This window comes from Nematolebias whitei, chromosome 21 (genome assembly GCF_014905685.2).
Source record: "Nematolebias whitei isolate Nwh7 chromosome 21, NemWhi1, whole genome shotgun sequence".
Taxonomy (NCBI): domain Eukaryota; kingdom Metazoa; phylum Chordata; class Actinopteri; order Cyprinodontiformes; family Rivulidae; genus Nematolebias; species Nematolebias whitei.
The window spans coordinates 21,194,210-21,211,796 of record NC_056518.1 but is presented as its reverse complement, the minus strand read 5'-3'; the positions used below and the strand labels follow the sequence as shown (position 1 = coordinate 21,211,796).

Genomic DNA, 17,587 nt, shown 5'->3' with positions numbered 1-17,587 from the left:
CAAAAGTATTCTCTCCCCTCCTACTCCCCCCTCTCCCTGTCTCCCTCTCCTGCTGCTAATGCAAAATGACTCATAGCACTACTCTTTTTTTTTTGGCCCCCTCCACCTCTCTACATTAGTTCCTCCTCCTCTTGCCACCCAGCCTCTAACAAAAGGCATCCACTGCATGGCACCCACACCCTGAAAAGCCCTGGAGGCCCAGCCCAGCCTGCACTCTGGGGTCTGAGCTTCATGGGGCCCGCCCCCTTTAAACACAGGTAGAGCCTGCGTGGAACCAGACGGCCAACAGCAGGGTCCCAGAGCCCCGCCTGGGGAAGCATACATGCACTGCTGGTGTCAAACTGTTGTGTCTGTTGGTGTTTTTCAGTTTTGGTTGTTGTGAGATGATAAATGAATACTTTTTAAAAATTCTAATATTTTACATAAAATAAGAAAATAAAAGTTATTGTCTTAATCACAGTTTAAATTAGTTAAATTAGTTCAGGTCTCTCTTGTAAATGAGTCCTCGTGGCTCAATGGGACTAACCTGTTTAAATAAAGGTTGAATGAATAAATACATCTGATGAGCAAGATATGACAAATTACACCATGCCATTATTTATTTTATAAAAATTAAACCAGAATGTTGAAGCATTTGCTGAAAAACAGTCCAATCCTATTGCATGAAGAGGGATAACGTGGATAAGTAGCAGCCAGGTACTGCTAATCAAATGCACTTAACACCCAACTAAAAAAAAAAACAGATTTTTTTTTTAATTCAGTTTGTTGGTTTGTTTTTGGAGCCCACTGTTCCACAGTAAGAAAGACTATGTACAAGTGAAGAACATGGACTACTGTTGTCAGTTTTCTTAGGAGGAAATATCCAGGCAAGTTCACCCTGAGGTCAGGCCATGCAGTGATGAGAGTAATTGGGGAAAAAGGATAAAATAGTAAACATTTCATGTTCTTTAGGTTTCAGCTTGCACATTAAATGTTAAAATTTACAGCTTTGAAACAAATTAAGAGACCACTGCTATTTATTTGTAAAATTGGCTTGTACATATGGCAGCAATTCCATTCCAGCTTCAGTTGAATTCCAACACAAACTCACCCCATTCTACTTAATGAGGTGATCACCTAAGCCAAATGTTATTTAACAAGTAAAAGTATAAGAAAAATACTGCTGCAGTCATCATTAACCTCTTGCAATGGGGCCAGCTGATATGCAAAAACAGTAAAAAAAAATAAAAATAAAATGGGGTAGATAAAATGCTTGTTGACTATGCCTAAAGAGTTGGAAAGAAGTTTTGAGTGATGAAAGGGGTTCAGTTTTGGCTTTGCTAGCAGAGGGATACAGTGAGCATGAGGAGCAATGGAGTTCAGATGTGAATAAAGGACCATCAGATCTAGAGCCTGTCATAGCAAGCCCAATCTCTAGCCCTGGACTAACAACAATGGACCTTATGCATTATAAGGCTTGGACTGGCCCAATCCGGTTTCCGCCCTGGGTTTTGAGTGTTTGCATTGGGCAGTCTGGCCCAGTTCCAGCTCGATTTTTGGAACCCAGAGACCAGGGATTCCATTCAGGCCGGGCTGGTGCTGCAGTGCAGATTTGACGTCAGCAGACTGCTGGCCCTTGATTGGTTCGCTGGCCCGGGGTCATACTTCCAGCGACTGCTCTTTACTGCCGTTTCCTTAAACTACTTGCTTCTGGATTCAATTCAGAAATACTTTATTAATGGTTGTTTTTTTTAATTGAATGGTTGTGTGTTAGAGCACATATTTATGTTTAGAAAAATGGAAATACAAAAAATAGCACCAATGCCCTGGAAAAACGACGAGGTGAAGTTATTGCTGTGCTGAGATTTGTGTGGTCTTGCTATGATGATCCTGCCCACATCGAGGTGGCACGCTGCTGAAATCAAACAAAACCAGATCTGGGGAGGACTGGGGCTGGGCCGACTGTGGCCATTCCAGGCTGGACTGGGCTTTACAATGCATAAGAAGCACAAGAGTTCTGAAACAAAGTACTTTAGGTGTTTGTCCATTATTTACAGCAGCACTTTTGGCAGAAACCAAATGCAAAATAACGTCACAAACATCTCATAATAGCTATCGGTATGATGGTGTGTGTGTGTGTGTGTGTGTGTGTGTGTGTGTGTGTGTGTGGGAGGGTGTAATTTGGGTTTGGGTTTTTCTTTGGGTGTAAAACCATGAAAAGTTACGCTTTGTTAGTAATATTCACATGTTCTTAACTCAAAATATTTTTTCTACATTTAATTATTTATTAAACCTTAATAAATAATAACCTTAATTAAAACTAAATTTATTTGAACATTTGAAATTAGGTTATATAAACTTTATGGAGCTATTTAGCTTGTATTAATGCATACCAATATTCAACAATGATTTGTATGTACAGAAAAAACTCAACTCACTTGTTTTCAACTTTCCACCAAGTGTTGTTTTTTTTTGGATTAGCATGTAAAAAAACGGTACAGAAACATTGCACCATTATATTTTGCCTATTTCAAAGCATTAGGATCTGGAGATTAAGATATTTTGCTTTAGTAGGCAAAAAAAAAAAAAGCTTTATTTTTCATTGCATGTATTTTGCATGTAAATTGATTGTATACACCTATGAATGATCAGTTTTTTTTGTTTGTTTGTTTGTTTGTTTTTTGATAGCCTACAAGTATAAATGTAAATAGTTGTGACTTGGTTGGATAATCCCACTAAACCGATACAATTAATTTTTTTTCCCCAAATACTGCACTTCAGAAATACAATTGTATTCTTATTTATGAGTATAAATATTAGCCAAGATACCAAATGCCAGTGCCCCCACTAGATGTAGCATGGTCCAGCGTGATTAGTGTGTTGTTGCTGTTTTCAGCTCAAGTGTAAAAACCTGTCTGTCCTCTTTAAGCGATTAACATCCAGCTAGTCATTCCATCTGTTACTCCTAGCCCTGTTTAATTAATGAACTTTCTTTTTCCACCCCACAGCCAGCGAGTGGAGCACTAAAGCAAAAGCTGTTAGCCCTCTCAGGTTATCGTGTTATCCCCCACTACACACCCTCCCAACTCGGAGCGTTCTCATTGATTAGTTATGTTTTGTTTTGCCTTCTTTTGTCTCAGGGATCTTGAAGGGAGGGTTAATGAGCGTTCCTGGCAAGCGGCGGTGCTTGGAATCTGGGGATAAATGGGAATTATTTTTTTTTGTGTGTGTGATAAACTTGGCAAAGATCTGAAGCCTCGTGCCACCATGGATGTTTATGTACTTGTGAAAATAATATGCGTTTATTTGGATGTGTGCGGATGGCTTTGAGGTGTGGTATGTTGCTTTTTAACCCTACTGGTCCGTTATTGTTTGGAAGCAGTGAATTTGGAACGCAAACAGTTGAATGTGTCACTATTCATCCCAAAGCCATTTCTGTTAAACTCTTCTTCTGTCCTCTTGTTACCAGCAAATCATCTCTCTTGTTTTCATGTCCCCTTTTCCTTCCGTGTCTCTTGCTACAAGGCAGTGAACAGCTCGTTGTCCAGCTAAAACTGCCCTCTTTTGTTTGTGCAGCCCTTTTTATCCTTGTGCTAATCGCCATGGTCGTGTGCCTGAGTTGGACCCCATATTTCACGCTCAGCTCTCCTTTGTTTGACACACCACCCCTGATAAGAATCCCAATTCTAGGGCCTCTCTGATATTGAAATCCAGCAGCGGAGTAGAAAGAGCCTTCAATCATCCATTATCTGTGCTCCAATGATTACTATTCAATCTCCCAGGATCCAGTCTCCTCATCAGTGGCCCCAGAGCTGAGGCCATCCCCTGAAAGAACCCACATCTCTTACTGCCTGTGTCATATTCAAGCATATCCATAGATATTTCTGATGCTGTCTTGAGGCAGCCTCACATTGAATGCTACTGGGAAATGTCAGTGAAATGTCAGTCATCGTACTGTTGGAATCTATTGGTCTCTAATGTAGCCATGGGTTTTTGAGAACTCTTTATCACGTTGTTACATCTTTATTTCTAAATGGCTGTTTATTCTTTAGTTGTTTTTTTCCTCTTTCACAGACTCTGATTGTCCTTTTTGTCATGAAACTGAATTGCTTTTAAATTTGCAGACCTAATTGGCTGTATTAAGAAGGAATTAGTTGATTATTTATAAGTTCCACATTAATGCCTCTTTACATACTTCAAAGGCACTGTCTGCTTCTCTGTTGGCCTGTGGCTATTGTTTTTCTTTCAGAGGATGTCCTTGTCCCTTCCAGCATTTGCATTTTTGCACTAAATGGAATTTTCTGCATTGACTGACAAGCAAACCGAACAAAGCAATAACAAAAACAAAACATTAAGTGTGCATCACTGTGCATTGTCTGCCCCTTCTTACAGAAAGCAGCCTTTGATGTGTTAATACTGATAGTCTGTCTTTTATGGTCAAGTGGTGGCTGCAGCTGAAAGAGAAACGATGAATCTTCCGATGTCTCTTCACTGCAATGGGTTGCAGTAATACCGAGTTTGATGTCAAAAGAGAAAGCATTTTTTGTTGAAGTGGCACCAACTACCCGGTACATCTGCTAGTTATGAGAATTGTATTTGTTAAAGATGTAGACTTTTGTGGGTCAGATATAGGATTTGTCCTACCAATAGCTGGTATAAGTTTTCCCCTATTTTGCCTACACATTTTGGATTTTGTTAAATAATGCAAGCTCTACTTAATTGCTTATCTAATGCTTCAGATTTAGATAAACAGTGTTCACTGCCTTTGTTTTATGTAGCATGCACATCTTCATTAGTTATGTATAGCTTCTAATTACTATTGATGATATTCTAGTTGATTTGTGTACAAATCTATAGCTTTTGTTATTCTAATGATTGTTATTTATCCTCAGATCTCCAAGCCAGAGGGCTTTGGAATGGCGTTTTTCTTGAAGGCATATATAGTCGGGGCTACTCCAGCTACACCCACTTGTTTTTGTATCAGCCGACTGACAAAATCTAGTTTCCCTCCCCCCACATCATTGCCCGTCTGCCTGTATGTATAGTACTTCCCGCTCCTCCATCTGTTTTTGTCCTCCCATGAAAAGGTCTTTTATAAGCTGCAGGATACACAGTTAACGTGCTGTAAGCTACGCTTTACCCAATCAAGCAGTCCACCACACTTGGGCTCTGAAACGAAGGGCCCTAACCCCTCCCCCAGTCCATTTTGATTATGTGAGTTTTCTGTCAGAGATCTTCAGTAGAACAAGTTTTATAACAACATTGTCTCCATAGTCCCATTTTCACTATGAAAGCCTCCTATCTGAATGGGGCTTCCATGCTTGCCCACTGGATGATGGCAGGCTCCTGATTAACCCTGGAGTGACTAGCTAATGTCATTGAAGGAGGGCCACCTGGCTGTGAGACTGTACAGTCAGCTGCCACTGAAGGGCCAGAATAGGAGACGACCAGGTGTTGGGCTCCAGCCCCCCTAATTGTTGCCATGTAATAGCCTGCTTGACTGCACAATATAGCCCAAGGGCGAGGATTAGGGAAAAGCTGTTGCCAACACCGAAGTCTATTTTCTTCTTTGCCCAAGTGTGTGAGTTTCCTTTTGTGTGCGTGCTTGTGTATATGTATGTATATATATATATATACATATACATTGTATATATATATATATATATATATATATATATATATATATATATATATGCGTCCTCATTCAAATACAAACACTGAAAAGTCCCATTCCTGCTTGTGTTCTAGCTCTGGATACAGACTCTTCCATAAACTTTCAAATTGTAAAGTTTTATCTCTAAGAAATCACTTGACTATTCCTGAGAATTATTTGCATCATATACTTTATCTTAAATAACCCTATTTGTTCTTTACATTTATAAGAGATGTGATCATATGTAACAAAGCACAAATCATTATCATTCCCTTTAAATGCCTGTCATTTTGCGCAAGGCCAAGCAGCCTAATTGGCACGATGGACCTTTCATGCATGGAGCAGTGATGGGGCAAAAGATTTTATGTCGAACATGTCTTGGCTAGGAAGTAGAGATGCTTGGCATTAATGCATCACTGTTATTCTGTTGCACATGCCACAAGCGTCATTAAAATTTCAAAAGCTTCTGCTCATTTTGTTTTAATATTTCATTAGTGCTTGTCTGAGTAATGTTGTAGTAGGGTTAAAATCAGAGTCATTTGGCATGACCCATACTTAGCACTCTTCTTTTGTAATTTAGGTGCCTGACCTCTTTTTTCTATACGTGTCAAACCGATTGCAGAACTTCAAAAATAAACCGTATTTGCCACAGTGTTTTGCAATGAGTGCAGAAGGCCAGAAACTGAATGGGGGTTTGTAGCTTGATAATAATTGCTATTAAATTATATATTTTTTTCTGAAAATAAATAAAAGATCCAAGAAAGAAGAGGCTAAATGTCTCACGAGTATTCAGATGGATTTATATCACTGTCTAGGTTCAGCATGCCCTTCTGTCTTTCATTTGTGACTTTTTATTAAAAGTTCAAATTGTGATCAGATAGATGCTGTTGTTCACGACTCAACTCTAAACAAGTCAAATGTCAGGAACTAAAGAAAAAACCCAACACATTCGCCTCAGATAGCTCATATCTTGCCCACCTTTGTCCTGACCTAATAATGTTTCCAGAAGGCTCAGACGTTCATGTCACTCTGGTGATTGTCACTGACAAAAGAGACCTTCAGAGAGAACTCTCACCCAGCCACTCACAGGACTGTATCTGTTAATCTTCATCTCTATCAGCCTTTTGTAGCTCATCTTATTATGACTTTCTGTTAACAGACAGTGAAGGCCGGTGTGACTGTCTAGCCATAATGGGTCTGTGTTTGATTAATCATGTCTATCCTTTGTGTTTCACATCTAAGGCTGCTGTATTAGGACTCATCAATGGAACACCAGAGTCCTTTGAAAAGGAGATTGGTTACAGACTTGGCTCGTCTGGATGTATAAGACCAGTCTCCTTTGATAGTAGCCATGTTGCGTTGAACTTATGATGTCACCATGAATCTTTTGGTTAACTCGTCTATGGTGGATGACACTGACTCGTTGCTTTACCATTTATAATCTTTGAACCCTCAACAATCAGGTAATAACACTGACCTCTGTGTAGGTGCTGCTTTTATGATTTGTTGTTGAGTAAAAATCAATTTTTAGTGTCCCTGAGAGCAACAGGCTGCCAGATATTTAAGAAAATGGGTGACTACTTTTTCTGTTCAGCTCATAAATAACCTGGTCATGCCAGCCCACAGACATCAGATTTTGTCTGTAGCTGTGGCAAAACTGTGTGAAATCACTCATGGGCATTGATGATGTAACAGGTTAGGAGTGATGTCACAGCCATAACTCCGCATCCTGCTGTCTGAATGCCAGATGGACAGTGGAGAGGTGCGGAGGTTGGAGCTTAGAAAGCTATTGCTGTGGGAAACTTACCCCTCAGGAGGTGTCATTAACCTGGGATTACTGTTTGACCTGACTCCTTTGGGGCTCCAGAGCGCCAGTGTTTTGGACCCACTAATTAGACTACTTGTTAAAACTTTCAGAAAGCAGCTATTTCTAAGTCTGTGTTCACCCAGAAAATGGACACACAAACACCTCCATTCATCTTAATGCATTTCTGACACGTTCAAACATTTTCCGTACTACTGCTACAGCTGTCTACACCAAAAAAAAAAGCTGTTTAATGAGACACCAAGGTTTGAGTAGCTGCTATATATAATGGAAGTGAGCCACACACACATACACACCATACAATCACCCTACTTGCTGGTTTCTGTCATACATGCTCGCACTTTATCCATCTCAATCTGTTGTTCCTTCCCACTCTGCCATTATTCCTGCAGCCAGCTTTATTGCCACATTCACTCTCTGCCCGTGTCTGTCTTTCTCCCTGTGTCTCTCCATCTAAATTTCTCTGTCTTCTTGCCCGTAATCACCTCACACCTCTGAGGGCCTCTGCTGAGACGAGCTTCACACCTCAGCACTCGCTGTGACAACAGGTACCGCTGGCACTCACTGCTCGGCCGCTCTCCAATCAACACCTGCTTGGCTTTATCTCTTTTTTCTTTCCTTCCTCTTTTCTTGTCTTCGCCCCTCCCTTTTTGTGTCTCCACCTTCTTTCTCTTCAGTGGTATCCCTTGTTCTTATGGCTCAACTAATGTTCTTCCAGTATGATTTAATACATCCCCCCTTTCTTATATCTTTCACCATTTTTCCCCACTTATCTTGTTTTAGCAATAGGTAACATCTTATACATATCTAATCCATTTCTTCATACCAAAACCTTAAGATATAGCACTGCATTTGTCTTCTGATTTATATCTACTCTCATTTGCATTTATTACTTTGGCCCACAGTGTAATAACAGCTAAGAATAGGCTGTATCAACTTGTTGCAAGGTGGGTAATTTGTTAAAATCTTGACTTTTTTTTTTTTGCTTAAACTGAAGATTTCAGTTCTGTATGTATTCATAAAATGTATTATTCAGAGTGTTCAGTTGATATAGAAAGATGGGTTCCAACTTCCAATGTCCTTCAAGAACAAAAAAAAACACTGTTCTGCTTTTTTTTTTAATCCAAGTTTCCGTTGAACTCTCTATATAACCAAGCAGCCCACGCCCCAAATCTCTGCCTCTTAATAGACCAATTATGTGACTGCTTGGAGTCAATAGTACTGTGAGCTACTCCTGAGCTCCTCTCCTAACCAAGGTCAAGCTGATTGGCCCAGGTTAATGGGCAGAATGTAGAACTGAGAGAGAAGGGGGGTCAAGCACCTAGCGGCACCCTCCACCTCGTCTCTCAACTGTCCTCTTAACTACAAGAGCCCCTTTTTCCTAGCAGCGCTTTGACAAACAGCATTAACCTTGGCTGCTGCTATGGAGTCCAGAGGGCCATTGGAGTGGCTTTGTCCCCATGCATGAGTCAGTTTTATTGCTGCGGAATATTTTTGGAAGCGTTTTTTGATGAAATCCTAAAAATAGAAGAGTAGTTATGCTATGTGAGCTTGATTTAAGTGTGTGCATGTGTTTTGTTGTGTTTGTAAGATTACGACTTCTTCGGGGGCAATGTATCTAAAATTAATAACTTGCAAAGTAATATTCATTTAAAGAAGGTGGATGTGCTATTAGAGATTTGTTGCCTGAAGCAATATCTTGGTTTTAGGAATGATCTGAAACCTTTATTGCTTTTGGCCCTGTTCATTCCTTCATCTCCTTGTCCTCTCTTTATTATGAAAATTTTCTAATTAAGCAAAAACAGTTTAGCTTTAGGGGGTACACTATTAAAAACTGAGCATGATTAAGGCATCTTTGACAAAAAGGGGGGGTAAGCTGTCCTGTTTCCTGCCCCCATCATCTAAATTATGTTAGATGTATCAGAGGGATGCTTTAGGGCAGACCTAAGACTTGGAGCAATTGTCTTTGGGCTGACTTTAAAACACCTCAGAGTTCTTTCAGATGAAGATGAAGGTTTGGGAATCTGTTCAAGCTGTTGTCCCCCTCAGCTTGGATGGATTGATAGACTGACTGATTTAAATGACCGTTGCTGTCATGTGTGACAAGTTGACACAAACTGGTCATACAAAATTAGGGATGCATGATATTGGATTTTTGACTGATATGCCGATATGTTAAAACTTATTTGGCCGATAACCGATACCAATATTATTAAATTAAATAATAATTATTATATTAAATGAAAAGTGTTGAATGTTATTTATTAGCATTAGTCGCCTGCGTTGTTGTCTCACTTGTGGAGGCTTGGTCCGGGTTCCTAACTGCAGCGTGGGATCCTCTGCACTCCTGTGCATGAAGGACAGCCTTTTTAAGTTTAAAGTTTTTGTCTATCCATTGTGCCATAAAACTAATCATGCTAACACGACATCCAAATGTCTGTGGTAAAACTCACCCAAGTGCTATCGGCTATTAGCTTCTCAATGACATTGGAAATGACGGCTTGTAACTCGGGTAAGGTTATGTCAGAAAAATATCTCCGACTGGGGACGATGTAGCGAGGCTCAACGTAATCCAAAAATCTTCGGAATCCGACGTCCTCACCAATGAAAAAAACTTTGACACCGCCGACATTTTGAATTTTCTTCTCCGCCGTGAGATCAGGTAGGCGCACATGAAGTCATCACGTTGTGCTGCCGCTGCAAGCATCCTCGACACTGGGTTGTCATACAAAAACGGAAGCCTTTTATATCTGTGAGTTATTTTGATGGAATGTCCGATATTGAACTTTAACGCTAATATCGGCCGATACCATGCCGATAGTATCATGCATCCCTATACAAAATGTGTAAATGTTATACAATTAATTACTTTTGTGTTTTTATTTTTTATTGCCACTACTCTCATCCCATCTAGAACTGTGGCAGTACAATATATTAACTGAGAGTTCTTTTTGCATTAATTGCTTTTCTACAAACTACATTACCGGTAATCATCAGTGTGTGAACTGCAGAAGCAAAAAGAGATATTTCCTCCAGCAGTTGTAGAAACAGAAGCTTTTAGTGCTCTCAGTTTGAAGTCTTTCTGGTTCTTTTTCCTCTCTGACAGAATTGCAGAACTAACATAAGCAAACATCACTGATCATTAAGTTCTGGTTATCTAATGGCAAAGAACTTGGTTTGGATGAAATCTGTTGAAATTTTATTTGGTCAGAGTTTATTATTCATTTGATGTAAAAATGCTCACCTTCAGAGCAACTTTTAGTCAAGGACTACTTTTTGAAGCTGTGATGCATAATCGTCCCTGCTGGCTGTGTGTTTAAAGGCTCAATTTGTTTCAAATGTGTTGAGTGTGTGTCAGAGGCCAATGGTGGTGTGAGGACTTTTGTCAGCAGGGAGACTGAGGAACACAAAGAGTCAGCCTGGTCTGATTGTCAGGATGCTTCTCTCCAGAGAGGCACTAGTTCAGAGGTCAAATTGGGCTTTTTTTTTTTAAACTGCTTGTGTACATAGAGGGTATAAGTGTTTGTGTGTCTCTGTTACACACTATTGCTTGTGTATGAGCATTCAAATGTGTCTCCAAGTGTTTGGTTGCTTACAGTAGAAAATGGATCCCAATGGGTTATTACTTTCAGACCAAGTCCCTGTGGATGGGAAGAGAAAGGGGTGTAGGAAGATCCTGAGTGTTTGTAGGGATTGGCTGATGGAGTCCACCAGGAATGGAGCGGCTTTCTAATGAACAGCCATCTGAGGCCTTCATTCACCTTGAACATGGGCCACTGCAGCTGCCCTGACATTGGCTTTGATCCACAAAGATGCTTGACCCCCACCATTCCCCCAGAGCTACCTCCCTGCCATCTGGACAGCACACATGCATATGTATACATAGCATGTGCACACACCCACAGATGCATATTCATGTACACGTATGCTGACCCAGATGCACATGCACATATGTCTATACAGGTATTTGTCAGTGGTAATTTTGGGGGGTCATGCTTCTGCACTCGAGCCAGCCATAAGTCACTGTCGTCGTTACAAGGGCAACAAGAAACAGCATGACAAAGGATCAATTCTGCTCAGACTCATCATACAAAATGTGTAAATGTTATAGACAATAAATTCCATTTGTGCTTTTCTTTTATTGCTGTCACCTTCTCCCAGTGTCATCACTCCATAACACCTCAATATCTCCTGGTATCAGTGTCCTAACCAAACACGTTTTACTTTTTATTTTTCTTCTCACTCTCATGTGGCTGCTACGCTCTGAAGACATTACATTGGTTTCCCAGTATTCTCACTAATAGGAATGCATCCGATTGGAACGTTTGGGTTCCATGGAAATTTCCAAAGTGTAGCAAACCTCTTGTCTTTTTTTGTCGGTCCAGTTCAGCTGTAAATGACAGTTATGTCACAGGTGACTTGAGCTGCAGTCCATCTGCAGAAATGTAGGCCAGTATAAGTTTTCTCCTTTTGTTTGTTTTATGGAACATGATGAAGTTGAGTTACCTATGATACAGTTTATTGGGAAGACTTTTGTAACATTTTAGTGGAACATACGTTTTGGAATGTTGTGATTGTCCCTCACCTGCTATATACTGTATGTATCTTATTTTTATTTATCTTTTTTTTTTCTCTACAAAACTAGGTCAACATCAAAACGGCTTGGTGTCCATAACATGGACATGGTCTTTGCGTCACTGTTCTAGATGTGTTCCTTGATTAGGTTAGTGTGAGGAGATGGCAGCATCTGTGCATTTGCAGAGGAACAAGCTGTGCCCATGGATTAGTAATTAGGAACAAGGAAAAAATGAGAGTGGGAGAGAGAATGCAATATTGGTACTCGCTGAGCATCAGGTCAGATTTCTTTGCAGCAATTTTTTATATTTGTACAAACCATCGAACATTCACTTAAGCTGATTATACCTGACTCTCACACATCCCTATAATACCTTATATTAGTCTCCCTTACTTATCCCAGTCTTTTCCCACCATTTCTCATCATATTTTTGTTCATTTCTGGATAATCCCACAGTATCTCTTTTTTTATTTTTTAATGATTTTTTTCCCTCACCCACTGTAATCCATTTGTCTAACTTAGATGGAGGGCAGCGGAAGGAAGTAGCGGAGAAGAGGCGTGTGTCAGAGTCAGGGAGCGTCTGCTCCAGCTGGAGTCAATATTTGCTTTAGGAATCTCAATAACAGGCCCACAGTCATCTGCATCTCTGATAATGGACAGCCATATGGCTCTGTTGACCCACGCTGTGCCGAGACTCTCTCTGTCCCCATCTTTCCTTGTTTTTCATTTATCAGCTTCCCTCCAAATTGTTTCATCGAGTTTTTCCTTCTTTTGTAATTTTTTTCTTTCACTTATCACCTTTCTGGGCACATTTAGTTATTTTTTGCAAACGTCCTTTCTATCCATCATCCACTAAAACCTGGACGTGACCCACCACACAGAGCTGTGACCTGTGTTTCCATGGCAGCAGAGCCTGGGATGTCCTCTCTTTGTTCAACACAGTTTCCAGCAAGTGACAGAAAACAGTGACGTTGCATGTTTGGAAGACAGATATAGAGCACATTAGGAATTGCTTTTACGTGCTTAAAGTCATGCTGCTCTGCAGCTCTCCTGTGAAGAGTAGTCAATTAGTTACATTGTATTACTTTGCTGGTCTTACAACTCACTTATTCTTATATTTTTGCCTTTTCATTTGTTCTTCCCTGCTTGAATTGTGAAATATGTATTTTTATTTTTCTGGATTCAGTGGGGAATAACTTTTAGGATTTGTCCAAGACTTTTATTTTGCAGTATAATACACAAATAAATGACCAGTGTTTTGTTTTCTTTGTTAATCTAGTTCTTTTAGGAGCATTCTCATTTACTTCATCCTCTAACTTATTCTACCTTATGTCCATTTTTGTTCGTTACCCTCAACAGCTTGGCTGTTGGACCCTCTGGTGTGTCTCGGCACAGGTGCCCGTCATCCCTACTTCGCCATGGTTCCCCTCAAAGCCATTGGTCATGGCTGTCTTGGCCCCTGCTGTGGCGGCATGTGCCCACAGCCGGCACTTTGCCCAGTGACTGTCTTGTCCTATCTATCTAACCCAGACTAGCGCCCCTCGGCCCAGTCCAGCCTATCTCAGCTTAGCCTGGTACATCCTTGGCGTCAGCAACAGTGTAGTTTCACTCCACCCTGGCAATCGTAATGAGATGAGGGGGAGGACGTGATCAGTGTTCAGTAACTAGAGCTCTGTGTGTTTGAGAGTAAGGGTTCATGCATTTGTCAAACACTTTTACAGAGAAAATCAGGCTTATTCTCAGGTATGGGTACACTTACACTTTGTAAAATCTCACTTTCTTTACTGTCATTATATCATCAAATAGTCTTGTTTTTACTCCAGTGGTTTCCTACATCATATTTTCCCCAGCGCTTGCTTCCATTCCACAACAGACTTAGCAGGAAATGTCCTTGATAATGCCATGGTAATGGGTATCAGAATGTTTTCTGCTCGCACCCAGCAGCCATTTTGTAGGCTTATTTATCTACTTATTTATTGAAGTTTCCCTCATTGCAGATCCAGCCATCCATCCTGCATGCTGGCTGTCCAGGCTTCAGTCACTGCTTGTCACTCTGAATTTCAAATGGCTCCAATTTTCCCCCTGATGGCACGGAGAAGTGGCAGGCAGCACATCGGGGAGGGTGGTCCTAGACATGCAGCCTGCAGCAGGGGTTCTATTAGAGAAAACGGGGATGAGAGTCGGGAGAGGAGAGTAGTGATGTATTCCTGTTTTTATGATTATTTTGGAGACTGGCTTCTGATATTAGGCTGTGTGGCATGGCTGATTGTCCCATCTTTGCTTTTGACTGATAGTGGAGCTGCTTTCCAGTAAATCCACCTCCCGTTCTAGCTGTATTACGTTTTTGTATAGCACTGCAATATTTAATTCTAGGTAATATTTATGTGGTTGCCTATGTTTCATGTGAATTGTTGTATTTAGGACCAAGTGCAAAAGTTTTAGAATAATTTAATGATTGCATGCAATGTTTCACCTGTTGCCTTGTTTTTGCGTCTTCCTACAAATTATATTTTGTCCTTTAACGAGACGCAACCAGCTATGAGGAGCGAGCACTCTACTTGGAGGCCATTGTCCAGAACCATAAAGAAGTTATGACCTTTGAAGACTTTGCATCGCAGGTCTTCTCCCCCTCCCCTGCCTATCCAGCAAGTGGGACAGGTGAGAAATAAAGCCCACCACACTTCTGTCCTCCTTCACTGTCTTCTCATTGCTTCATCCCGACCCTAGTTTTTACCTCTCGTCTTCCTCTTTTATCATTTTTTTTAACCTCTTTAGCTACATCCATCTCTCTTTCTTGACTGCACACCTGTTCACCTCTTCCACCTTAATTCCCCCCCCCCCCCCTCTTCAACGCCTACACTCTGATGAATATCAAACAACAGGCCCTGGCTCTTCATGCGGTCCGACTGACTTCAAACACTGTTCTCCACTTCCTCAAGCCCCGCTCGCGCCACTTTGTTCATCTTTCTCCCTCTTTTTTTTTTTTAACTGCATCTTTCCATGCAATTACCTTCCCATGAATATCAGCAGCCTCTTAAATGGCAGTTGCGGAGTGCCTGTTTGTATTTGTGTATCTGTGTGTGCGTTTCCTCATGAGCTCACTCTAACACTTTAAAGATCTGACCGACAAACAGCAGCAGCTCGCGGATGTCAGCACAGCCCTCTTATCAGTCCATGATGAATAGAATGGAAAACGTGTCTTATCTTGTTCTTCCTACTTGTAGCAGCTCTGATCGATCTGCAACAGCACCAAAATCAATACGAGATTGCACTTTTCTACTCTATTGGATCCCGACACACATTCTGTTTTGACAAGGAAAGCGCTTCACAATACTACCCCACAGATGTCATGTCATTTTCAAATATGTCAGGGCTTATATCTTTTAAAGGTGCTTTAGAGTGTATGCAGCATATTTACTCTGTGTGGACAAGTGAAAATTAACTGTTGTATTATTTTGTGGTTTTGTGTGGGACTTTCAGTACTAGCAGGTGTGATATTCAGGAAGACAAGTTGTCAGTCATTTCCATACCTTTGCTCAGCCTCTCCTGCAGAAGTGTAAAATATTTTCCAGCAACTGATAAACAACGACGACGAAAGAAATGTATATAAATACCCATCCATTATCTTTACCCGCTTGTTCCTCTTTCAGGTCACCGTGGTCTTTATATAAATATATAAGGCAAAATACAAAGTTATTTTCATTTATTTGAAGCGGAAAGTAAACAAGAAAAATTAATGTATAATCTGGTTTGAAATTAGAAATGTCTTAGAAGTAAAAATAATGATTCACATCTTTGAACCTATGCTGTGACTAATGCAAGACATTAATTTAAGTGCATGCAAAAATGTGTATAGTATTTTTGCTGTGTGTGGTTTCTAAATCCAAACCAATAAATCTTTTTTTTTTTGTGATATTCATCATAATTTCAGGTTAAATTGATCAAATAATACATGTGAAATAGACGCAATCCTGTAAAACGAGCAAAATTTAGAAAAACGCAGAGGTTTCCTTAGTGAGGTGTAACCTAATGTTGTTGTGATAGCTGCAAATGGTTCAAAACAGGAAACAAACAAAAATCTAGTATTTTTTTTTTCTATATAAAAGCAAAATTAGCAGGAGTTATTTATCATCCAGTGCAACCAGAGAACAGCAAATTACATAAGTGTCTCAAATGCTCAGATACATAGTTGAGGTAAAAAGCAAACTGAGAAAATTTGACCACTATCAAAGATTACTCACTAAGAATAAGCTGAAGTGTGAGTATTTTTCTAAAAAATACACAAAGGCAGTTTTTCTTAACCTTTTAAAGCTTTGTGAACAGATTAATTGGGAGTGAGGCGGGACGTAGTCAATAAATTAACCTATTTATGAACGCAAACTTGAGTTTTCCAGTGGATTGTTAGGGTTTAAACAGATCTACATAATTCTACAAAACAACAAACCACCTCACAAATCAGCTGTATTTTACTTCTTCAACAGCAAAGTAACACAAGATGTTTTTGAACAGCATTTTAGAGAGAGGAATCTGAACAGCTAACAACAAAAAAAAAGTGCTTATAAATTTCCTGTCATCATGTGTAATCTTTTACTCTTACTCAAGGTGAACTTGTAAAGTTAAGGAAGTAAAAGTATTTTAACTACCGGTACTCAAGAAAGCTAAGCCTAATAAATACACATAGGCTAATAACTGTGCATACAGTGTAGCCATCACGTCCTGATTGCTGCTTAATTTGTTCTGGCAAGAAATTTGTTTTGTTCAAGAATCCATGCATGATAACCGATTCACAATAATTTAGTAATTTCACTGTTCACGCTCTACAAAAAAGGCCATTCTAACTTAGTCATTGGCCTCTTTTTATGAAAGTAAATTATAGGTAAGATCTATAAAATGTTAAATAAAGGTTTCCAAAATTCCTTGTTGAAATATTCATGTGAATATGTTTTACTGTTGAAGAAAAACCAACATGTATTTATGTTTGATGTGCTGGAATCACTGATAGTTTGTCAAGTTTGTTTTGAAAACTTTAAATGGTTGAGCATTTTTCACTTGTAGCAGTAGTTTTTGTGTGTGATGAAGGGGGGTGTCTTGTGTATTTTGGTCTTGTTTACTGCATTTTTAAACAATATGGTGAAGTAATTTACAGTATTTCTTAACTACAATTTAAATATGTTCAACTCTTGAGTTTTATACTTTGTAAAAATATATTTAGAAGTTTTTTTGTTGTTTGTTTTTTTTAAACCATTGGTTGTCATGACTTGTTTCATCGGGGAAATTACACAGGTCAGCCAAAACATTACAACCACTGAGTGTTGAAGTAAATTTTTTTAAATAAATTATTATGTAGCAGCGCACATCAGCAACTTCAATATTTCTGAATGTGTTTACCAAACCAAACTGATCCGGTATCAAATATTTGATTACAGTAGTCCCTCGTTTATTGCGGGGGATCCGTACCCTGAAGCCCCGCGACAAGTGAAAAACCGCGCAGTAGTAGTACAAGTAGTAATTTATTTTAGTATTTATTTATATATATATATATATATATATATAT

The 17,587-nt window shown here is 39.7% G+C and overlaps 1 protein-coding gene and 1 long non-coding RNA gene across 2 annotated transcripts in view; both read left to right on the top strand.

The window, feature by feature from the left end:
* Nucleotides 1-13,536, top strand: part of ralgapa2 (Ral GTPase activating protein catalytic subunit alpha 2) — an 84,859-nt gene extending 71,323 nt beyond the window's left edge. The window contains exon 39 of the mRNA XM_037695383.1: nt 13,393-13,536. Coding sequence (XP_037551311.1) covers nt 13,393-13,536 — 144 coding nt within the window. The remainder of the gene's footprint in view (nt 1-13,392) is intronic.
* A 1,052-nt stretch (nt 13,537-14,588) lies between these two features.
* LOC119427487 overlaps nt 14,589-17,587 on the top strand; it is a 7,288-nt gene continuing 4,289 nt past the window's right edge. Inside the window, exon 1 of the long non-coding RNA XR_005187658.1 lies at nt 14,589-14,691. This is a non-coding gene — a long non-coding RNA (uncharacterized LOC119427487). The remainder of the gene's footprint in view (nt 14,692-17,587) is intronic.